Raw genomic sequence first — 11,262 nt, forward strand, 5'->3', positions numbered from 1 at the left:
CACTATGAAGAGATAGCAGACCTCATGTGTGTCTCCAGCGTTATTGCCCTGTCACCAGCTGGCTCAAATATTTAAATAGTAGACTTGAGATGCGCGGGAACACTAGCGTCAGGTGATCAATTTTCATAACGGCAAGGAAAGTTGTGTGAGTGCACCACACCAGATTTTTTTTTTTTCTTTCTATTTGAGTTCAGCTAGTACATCTTTACTTTATACAGTAACTGTAATACGTATTGTATATGGTAGGATACCTATATGTATATACTGTTTTATATTATAAAGTAATTTTACAAATCAGCTGTGCAAGTTTATTACATCTCACTATGTTTACAATTTATCAAAATACAAGAAATATTAGAATCTTAACCCAATTTATATTGAGAGTTTTTTTCCTACTTGTGATGTGAACTAAAGAAATTATACTGTGACTTTTTTAAAATAAATTATGAAATGTCATTTTCTTACAAGCTTGATAATAAATTGTTTACTGCTAAGATGCGTATCCTCGTTTCCATTTTCACAAGAAAATAATCTTTCAAGTAAGTTTTCTAAGTTGATTAATAAGTAATTATATTTTATAAACAAAACTTATTGTAGAGTTTTACTTAGAAGGTAGTGCAATAGTTTGCCTCTTAAGAAAACTTATAAGTCTTCCAAATCATGCTAGAAAATAGTCTCCATATTTTGTGGTTTACATACATCATTAAGATAGTTTATTTTGTTTAAGAGAGACTTATGCCAACAAAGGATTATTTATTTTGCATTATTCTAGCTTCATATCTCTACTGATGAAGGTGATCATCAATTCAATATCACAGTAATTTATCTTATTACACAGATAATCTTCAAATTCTACTCTCCAAAAGACGGTGAGAATTAGCTGAATTTGTTTACTCTCAATGTAAACTGGATAAGTTGTATCCCACGATTCAAAATCAAACTTAATATCAAACTTCCCGCTTCAAAAATCACTCCTCTGCACTAGGGTATCACTTCATGTATAAACACCTACATTTTGATATGTATTTCACTTTTTTCAAGGTAAAAATCACGAAGAACTTGACCCAGAAGATGAAAACTCAGCAAACACTTCGTTGACCCGTCTGCTTCAGCAAAACAGCGAGTTTATTGGACAGGATTTACTGCGTAACATTCTAGGATTAAAAGTTTTCAATCGAGCAAGCGTCAGCTCTACAGAAAAAGGACTAACAGAGCTCACAAATGATGAAACATTGGAAAATGAGGAAATCGATGATTTGAACCCAGTAAAAATAATGGATGACTCAAAATATATCAGCGGAAGTTATGAGTCTCGAGATACAATTGGACCATCGGATGAAATCGTTGGTAACCCGGCTGGATATTTTGAAAAGATACCCAAAATACGAAACAAGAGTAAAGCCTCCAAGAAATCGGAAGGTAAACTGAATTCGGTTAGTAGGAAAAAGACAAAATCCTTCCAATCTCCTAGAATTTTTTCTGATTCTAAGGCTGGTCGAGAGATGACAACAGATGATACCAGCTTCATCACAGATGATACCAGTTCAATTACAAAAAATACCAGCTTGATTACAAAAAATACCAGCTTGGTCTCAAATAATACCAGCTTAGATGACGGGCATGTACTCATGGTTTTAGATGCAACCAATAACAACACTCAGTTGGATCCTTTGTACGTGGTGATCCAATCAAAAGACGGCAACCTTACATCGGTCATCAATAATAACATTTTCAAAACTCGTGCAAAACTGTTCGATTTGATTAACAAAATAGATTGCCACAACAAGTCAACAGTAGCACCATCTACCACTACGATTAACAATGAAGGATGTGATGGTCCAACACATTCAACTAGAAAAATTCAAACTTTTGAGAATAAAAACTGTGAAACGAGCACTGAAGAAATTACAGAAAAAACACACTCAACCAGAAATACTTGTAAGGTTCCCGATGATCAAATTCTGGATCCTGTCCCATCTGAGCCAACAGTGGATAAGCATAGACAAACAACAAGCTCTCACTGTGAAGATGACATTGGGTTGAAGCCGATGTTTCTTAAAGTTTATGTACCACTGTCAGTTCAACTTGAACCATTATTGGCCTCAGGAAGGAAACAATATGTTATAAAATCAATTTCCATTGACAATTCGAATGACTACAAAAGCATATTTGGCAGTGATCAGTATGAAGTATGATAATCTGTCAATATAGTTTGAGGACGTACTATTCTAATAAGTAATTTTTGTTTCTAAGTCAATGCTGTTATAGGCAGACCGATGTACCGAGAAAAATGTTATGAGAATAAATGGTAGCTTGATTGTCAGAGAGGAAATTTTTGAATCTATTTTGAAAATAATGAAACATTTTTCCAATTGGAGAATTGCGTGGTTCAGCTAATATGGCAAAAAGTTTGAGGATGATATCAATTAGTGTCTTACTCTACAATGGAACTTGAGAAAAAGGAATTACAGTATATTTGAAATTATCAGTAATTATTACTTTGAAGTTATACCGCTTATCATTATGTGGAGGAAATTGGAAAATCACTTGGCCTGAAAATCTGTATTACTGCTCTCAATCATGAAGGAGAATTAGTAAATCCCGGGCCACTTATCATGCACCGTTCCTGTCCCACTCCGATCCGATCAGGGATGACAATGGCCTAGAACGGTGCATGCCACACATGTCTTTTACGTGATCTGTCCCACCACTATCCCTCCACCCCACAGAAATATCGGGCATAAGTATACCCATCTATCGGACATAGTATCGGATAAGTATATCGGACATAATCAGTGTTGAATTGAATAAAATGATTGATTATTGATAGATTGAAGTAGGATCAAAAATGAGTAGGATCGGAACACTGCATGATACGATAGTGTGGCCCGGGCTTAATAAATAGTAGCCTAAAGTATTAGGAATAAGGAAAAAGAATGTTGGACAATACATACTGTCTTATACACAATTACAGTTTATTTAGATTATTTTGAATATTCAACTTAGACTAGAGCATCAAGGATAAAACAGATTTTTTTAAAATATAACAAGATCTTCAATGCAATCTTTCTAAAAAATCTTCACACAAATTCCATTTTGAGTATCTTAATCACCCGTAGTTCTGTCTCCTCAGTAGCTGATGAGGCTTAATTGATTGAGCTTGGAGCATAATCTCTGTAGTGTTTACTATAAATAACATGAAATTTACTGATGCTTTGGTTGAGAAAACCATGAAATAAGTACTGTTCTATATAATAATACCATAGAGAAACAATAGCATAAGTAGATATCCCATGGTATAGGGCGTTTATGTATTTATAGGGCGTTCAACTTTAACTGTTATCTCAAGCCGATTATTGTTGATTTTTACGGTTTTGACCGGGTAAGAGTGTATGAACGGCACAATATGAGAGACCACCAACGTCATAAAGCTTCACGGGAAAGAACTACGTGGACTATCAGCTTGAGATAACAGTAAAAGTTGCGACATAAACGCCCTATACATAGGATATCTACTTACGCTATTCTTTCTCTATGATAATACTATTCTACAAATCCATGGTGCAAGAATCTGCGAAATTACATTGGGAAAAGTTCCTTAACAGATAAAAGAATGATATACAGTATGGTGCTACATATGACACAATAACATAAGTAGATATCCCATGTTATAGGGCGTTTATTTCATGTGTGATGCTGGTAGTCTCTCATATTGTGCCGTTTATACACTCTAACCTGGCCAAAACAGTAAAAATCTACAAAAATCGACAGTAATCGGCTCGAGTTAACAGTAAAAGTTGCGACATAAACGCTTTATACCATGGGATATCTATTTACGCTATTGTTTTGTTTCTCTATGATATGAATCAATAAAATTTGAACTGATTGATTTGAAGATTATGATACAATTGATAGAGGTTAGTTAGAATATGGTCAAGGGGGTGATTGGTTCAAATTGAGTGAAAATTTTGAGATGAACATTAGGATTAAGATTAGGAACAGATAAAAGTTTTTTGCCCGGTAGTGGAGTCGTTGCCAGGAGAGGATATTTCTAAATCACTTCAATACGAGGATAATCTCAAGTAACTGTCAAAAGGTGCCGGAATTGGCACGGGGATTATAGGCTACTGGCAGCGAATGGTCGCGTCACCTGTGCCAAATCGACACAAAATAGATCTGGAAAGCACTTTCTGATCTCCCGGAAAAGCGCTTTTCCGGAAGAAAATCTCCCCCGGGACCTGCCTGCCACCTCGCACACTAATGCTGTGAAAAGCTCTCCCGTTAATCAAGGCTTTGATTCCGTCACATATGTGCTAACTTTATCCAAGAAAACTTTCAAGGACGGAGTTTTGAAATTTCTAGAATCGATATTAGACTTTGATATAATTATGTGATCATATTTTATGATAGACGTCCCAGCTTTTATTTGACTTCCTTTTATTCTAATGCATATCTTTCATTTGCTCAAACCGCTTTCCAAGCTTTCAAAAATACAGATAAGTCGTGAATATTGTCAAATAGCATCAATGATTGAAATTGAAATCGAAGTAAATCTCTGTTTCAACTACTCGGAGAAGCCTAAAATTCGCAACTAGCCTCTCGCTAGTATATCACTTCTTTCTAAAACTTTGTTGACATCGTAATTTAGTAGTTCATGGATAAGTCACATTGAGATCCAAGGATAAGAGAGGCGAGAAAAATGATTACTGTATGTATAATTTTATTTAAATTCTTGAATAGGTTCTCTTTCATCGAATTCAACAAATTATACTATACCATTTAAGGCCGGTTTCATAGCCACCTCTAATACATAGCCACCTAATAGCCACCTCTGTATTAGAGGTGGCTATGCCGGTTTCCGAGCTCGGGACTTGGCAAAGTTCTGGACTTTAAACAGCTGGCGTAGTCGCAGTCCAAAAATTAAATTAAATTTCGGAAAACTAGAAAATTGAACACAAAATAAAATGAAATAAACAGAAAATAGTGTAAAGTTTCAGCTATTTTGAATTATTCAGGAATGTTTCATTTCGTCAAAGGAAAACTTTTTCAATTATGGGGAAATAAAGATTACTATAAAAGCTACTACTACGCTCCGTTTCGGGAAGCCAATTTTCTGACTCCAGCTTTTCAAAGTCTAGAACTTTGCTAAATCCTGAGCTCGGAAACCGGCCCTTAATTAATAACATGCCAATTAATAAGTGAAGAAGTAATTTTTACTTCATAAGTTTCTTCCATATCAAGTTATTGAAGTAAATGAAGTTTTCAAGACCAATGAACAGTTTTGATTGCAAAAGAGAATAGATGTTAGAATTTTTAGAAGTCTTTTGAACATGCTCGTGAAAATCAGCATTCTGTACTAGAAGACATTCATACTGGTGGAAGCAACTGAATTTATTCGAAAGTGATCTTGACTTTTATATTGGAATTATTGAAGGGAGAGCTGAGTACCCAATAATCAAACTTATTCAGTAAGAGAACAAACATCTGAATCACTCATGATCGGAGCTAAGATTTGTTTCAAGTACTATTTATACGAGTCGTAAGACCCTAGATAAGTACACTACAGAGCCTTTGCTTTTGTTTTGGGTGAAATTTGTGAAGGAGGATAGCTTTGCGAACTAGCCTCTACGGGGATAAGAAAAGGAGTCGTATAGAAAGATTCGGATGCTGGCATAATCCTCGACGGACTTATCTCGGGTTTCACGCCCCAATTTATAGCTGGACTGAACTAGGGCGGAAACGGGCATCGAAAGGGGAGCATCAACTATGTCCAACTGTCTCACCTCACAGCTACTCCTTCAAATAACACAAAATTGTATCATATCCGTTTTATAATCAAATGCAATTTTTTCGTCGATATTTTTCTGGTTACTATCATGAAATAAGGAATAGGAATTCACTGTATTTTACTCATCTATTTCACTATCTGTGAGTACTAGCTTTTAATAATTAACATTAAAAAATTGTTAGACTGTAGTGTCATCGAAAATAGTTCAAAACGGATACTGTATTTTATTAAAAAAAGCAACTTTTTTTCTATTCGAATACAATATAATTATAATAATATATTTTCTAGCATAATTCGAATACGTAATGACATATATTTTCTTGGATAGTTGAAATTAATTTTTATCACATATTTTTTCAAGACTCTAATATCAATAACTATGAACTTTTTTATACTTCGAGGTTTCTGAAATCATTAGAACCTTAGCTGTAAGAAACTTTATTGACCGAGCGAACTGAGGTCTAAGATTCAAGTCGACGGTTTGGCATTTCTCTTAATGTTTAAATGTTTATATGTTTTTATGTTGCGCATTTACGGCGAAACGCTGTAATAGATTTTCATGAAATTTGACAGGTATGTTCCTTTTTAAATTGCGCGTCGACGTATATAGAAGGTTTTTGAAAATTTTGTATTTCAAGGATAATATAAAAGGAAAAAGGAGCCTCCTTCATGCGCCAATATTACCGTAAAAATCAGACTATAGAATTATTCATCATAAAATCAGCTGTCTAGTGGACTATAATACTACCCGTTCAAAAACATCGAACATCTTGAAAATTTATCTTTCCATTAACGTTAGTAGACAGTTGACTATAATACTACTCGTTCAAAAACATGGAACATCTTGAAAATTGTATTTTTCCATGAACGTTGTAGACAGTTGCAGCCAGACCTGATAACAGCGCTCACACTCACATTCCGGGACGACACGTCACGGTACGATATAGGACAGAAAGCTCTATGTTTATTTAGGATTTTTTCTAGACATTTTTAATTGATAAATTATTTATTAATTTTTGAGAAAACATAACAACAGGTCAATGTAACTCACTGATCGCGAGGTCTACTGTTCACAGAACTACTAGTACTGTAGAGTATACATGTATAAGTCCCTAAGACCAGATATATTCTGTATCTGGTCCAAGATAAGTCCTGATAAAATACGAAGTCAACCATTATTTAAAAGATTTTGATCAATCGGACAAAACCACTACCTCCGTAAACAAAGCCATAGTACGAGACAGGTGGTTGATGGTAACGTCAGCACAGGTAGGTCCCCTACACCAATAAAACACTAGTTAATACAGTATAGATCAGCTGAAATCAACAAATTTTTATTGATTTAGGAGCCCTACCTGTGCTGACGTCACCAGAATTCACTATGGCTTTTTTTACGGAGGTAGTGACAAAACTCGTCTGCTTCAATTTTCCATTATTGAGGGTCTCAAGAAGTTAAAGCTTCACGACATCAAGTATCTAAGCTACAGCTCGTTAATGAAGATCAGGAACCACAATATCTTTGAAAATACACGAAAAGTATCTTTAGTCTACGAAAATGTTCTCGACCACAAATATATGTGTCATTTCATTCCATAAAGGTTGATTGGTAATTGTGTTATTGAATAATATCATAGCCTAAATAATATGAAGGTGGCTATGATAATATTTTCGATTCAACTTCTTTCCAAGAGAGTAATGAACAAAAATTTAATGAAATTTATAAACGCTGTCATACAAGCGAAGGCTAGTTGGCAGAAGGCAAGTTCCAGTATTGCACAGCTATAGTTAAGTCCACATTGCCGATTCTCCGCCTTGTACTGCCTTCTATAAAAGATGGCTGATACCAGTATATCCGATGTAATATTAACTGTTCATTCTCGATTAAAATAATCGATTAAATTTTATTCGTCAAGAAAATCTACTTTTCAATGATTCAATAATAATGTTTCACAATTGAGATAAAATATTTTTTAAACAATCATATTTAAACATAGTTATAAACGATTTGGCAACGTTGCGGAGCTAGAAAAGGACAGCGCTATCTGCTTTGTCAAATGATAGACAAGGATAGCATCAACAATGTTAATAGAATACTTCCATTGTAACGTGGACCTCACGTAACTATAGTGAAGTCCACGTTAAAATGGCAGTGGAGAACGATAAGAGAACAACGTTGCCGAACCTCTGTCTTGTCAATGCCTTCTATAGACGGTAGCTGATACGGTAGGTTTATTGATGTAATACTAACTACTGTTTATTCTCGTTTAAAATAATCAATTATATTTTATTTAGCAAGAAATTATATTTTTCAGTAATTTCATAATGAATTTTCATAATTAAGATAGAATATTTTGTTAAAAGATTATTAATTGTACATTGTTAAAAGACGATCTGGCAACAGAACAAAGCAAGAAAGAGATAGCGCTATCCGCTTTGTTGAATGATAGACAAGAATAGAAATACCATTGCTAATCAAACACTGCCATTATAACGTGGACCTCACTATAACAACACCAATGTTAATCAAATACTGCCATTATAACGTGGACCTCACTATAGTAACTACTGTAGTAACTCACTATAGTAAACTACTGTAACTACTGCACTCATACACAACATACATGTCGATGTTGAGAAAACTGTCATACAAGCGAAGTCTAGTTGGCAGAAGCCGAGATCCAGCACTGCACAGCTAGAAATGAGATAAGATAACAATGGAAGAATCTTCGATCCAGATCTTGAATCGAGAGTGTGCTACAAGTGGAAGATAGCGAGTATAGAGTATAAAGGTGCGTACAGATATACGCGCCGCGAACATGAGCTATTCACTTTTAGTCAGCTGACTATATCTGTATTTTTACAGAAACGTTAAGATACATATATAAAAAGCTTGGCATCAGCTGATTAAAAGTGAATTGCTCATGTTCGCGGCGCGTATATCTGTACGCACCGTAAGTAACAAGTAGGTGAGTTTATGTCAGTGCAGAGACTCAAGTAATCTTTCCTCTATGGTCAAAGTACCGTGTTCCCCTCACTGCTAACGAGACCTGGAATGGAGATCACGTGGTAATTGTTGCTAGCACGGCTGCCACCGATCGTGCACAAATATTACGATAATTTATCGGGTGGTCCATGCACTACTAGGATATCATGTTGTGCTGTTCGATTGCCATTCATCCGCTAAGTGTGCTTATCATGTGACCGCTTAATGAGGCCCTGCTGCACTCTAGAGAAGGCCTTATTCCTCGCTGTACAGTCGATCTGCAGACTGATAAGGCCTCTCATGAATAGGCCGGCTCCTTTGCTCTTTTACTCCTTTACTCTTCCAATCCTTTGCTCGTTCGCTCCTTTGCAGCCCTTTGCTCCAGAGCAGCGTTATTAGATCAACAGATAACCGCTTCTCTGTTTGGAAGAGATAACGAGCTTGCCTCCTGTATTAAGGAAAGCCTGTACTGCTAGTTTTAGCAGCCCTGCACCGATGTTCTGTTCTCATACAAGCACTGGCTTGTTACTTACCTTCGACCACCACTGGCTGAGTGTTCTCCTAGTAGAAAAGAGCATCAAGCTATTCATTATAAACGTGCTCTGTGTCAGGAAGTTGGAGTTTGCACATATCACACACTGAGGCCCGTTTCTGGGACACTTATTGAATCTAATAGATCATTAAACCAGATCATTCATTAGGAACAGAAGAAGTTTTGAGCTAGTGCCTGTTTTTTCTTATTCCGATATTGTAATTATTTATCTAATGAATAAATAAATAGATAAATAAACTTGCTCTATGTCAGGAGCTCAGAGTTTGCACATATCACACGCTGAAGCCCGTTTCTGGGACACTTATTGAATCTAATAGATCATTCATTAGGACAGAAGAAGTTTTGAGCTAGTGCCTGTTTTTCATTCCGATATTGTAATTGTTTATCTCATGAATGAGTAAATAGATAAATGAACTTGCTCTATGTCAGGAGCTCAGAGTTTGCACATTTCACACGCTGAAGCCCGTTTCTGGGACACTTATTGAATTTAATAGATCATTAAACCAGACCATATCCATCCGGATTTGATATAGTTTTTATGGTCCATGAGATTTAATGAGCTTCCTTGAAACCAAGCCTCAGTCGTACAATCATATCTCTCTCAACAATTATAATTCGAATATCGGGGACCGATCTTCACTCTGGAGTAGCCTACAAAAGCATAAACAATTTATTATGAAAGAAGAAATTATAATAACATTCATAGTTCATACAGAAATGTCCTATCTAATCACATTAAATTGAGATTAATTCCCAGAGGAATGCAAAAATTTCCCTCACAAAGGCCCGGTTGTACAAAAACCGGTTAAATTTTAATCCTGATTAATTTCACGTGAACCAAATCAGAGAAGACCATTTCAAAAAGATGGATCTACTGGATAAATCAGGATTGAAAATAACCCGGCTTTTTTGCAACCGGCACTAAGTACCTGATTGAATGATTACAAAAGTTCAACAGCTGAGTCATAATTTTGACACAGTCCTACACACATGAACTCGCTCACTCACTTTCCATCATCAACAGACGACGAAATAATATTATTATCAGCTGTTTTTCCAAGGATGAATAATAATTATCCTTTTAATGTCCTCCAGCGAGTTTTCCCAGGAATGAGACTTAGTGCAATCGAATTTTTATATTATAAACCTACTATGCTCTGAATTTAGTGAGAATCGTTAGAGCCGTTTTTGAGATCCGGTGAAATACAAACATATAAACATCTAAACATCTAAACATTTGAACAGAAATTGCTCGTTTAAAAGTTTAGGATATCCTCAATAGTTGAGATTTGGGCAATGCCAAGTTGAAATTTGGGCAAAATATCGGTGTTGCCAAATTGTGCAAAATTTCAATCTTTCCTCGTAAGCATGTACGACTGCTGGATATAATACATTTTGGTGCAGAGTTTTGTCAATTTGAATCCAGCAGTCATACATGCTTGCATGGAGAGATTTAAATTTCGCACAATTTGCCAATTATCATTCTTTGAATAATTGTTTATCCAATTTCATTATCATTGCTCCCGAATTCTTCCAGTATCTGCTCTTTTATTGCACTAGCGGTCATCTTTATCAGTTATAGGTATGTTTCCACTCAGAATTCTCAATACAGCCTACATGAAAACCTTTCTTTGAGCTTAGTTACATGAATAGGAAATTTTTCTTTATTTGTGATAAAGATGTTGGTGGAGAATAATCCTGTAATGATCCTGTACCTTGATGATACAAGATGTAGATTTATTCTATTTTGAGGTAATGGGCATAAGAGAATGTGAAGATTTCAGTGGATTCCAGTCGCTGCTGCCATCTCGCGGTGAACAACTCATCTACTTGCTGTGCTATCTGAAGATCCAGTTGCAGTACAAGCTATATGCAGTATCCTACTAGCCACTAACTTAGCCATAGAATGAACAAACTATATTGTTTATCTGGATTGTT

The 11,262-nt window shown here is 35.6% G+C and overlaps 1 protein-coding gene across 1 annotated transcript; it reads left to right on the forward strand.

Annotated features, from left to right (window-relative positions):
* The first annotated feature begins 339 nt into the window (after nucleotides 1-339).
* LOC111050850 lies at nucleotides 340-2,827 on the forward strand. The gene is made up of 2 exons (XM_039426691.1): nucleotides 340-539; nucleotides 1,042-2,827. The coding sequence occupies exons 1-2, from the start codon at nucleotides 446-448 to the stop codon at nucleotides 2,193-2,195; spliced, it is 1,248 nt and encodes a 415-aa protein (XP_039282625.1). The 5' UTR covers nucleotides 340-445; the 3' UTR covers nucleotides 2,196-2,827.
* Nucleotides 2,828-11,262: the final 8,435 nt, after the last annotated feature.

This window comes from Nilaparvata lugens, chromosome 4 (assembly GCF_014356525.2).
Source record: "Nilaparvata lugens isolate BPH chromosome 4, ASM1435652v1, whole genome shotgun sequence".
In the NCBI taxonomy this organism is placed as follows: Eukaryota; Metazoa; Arthropoda; class Insecta; order Hemiptera; family Delphacidae; genus Nilaparvata; species Nilaparvata lugens.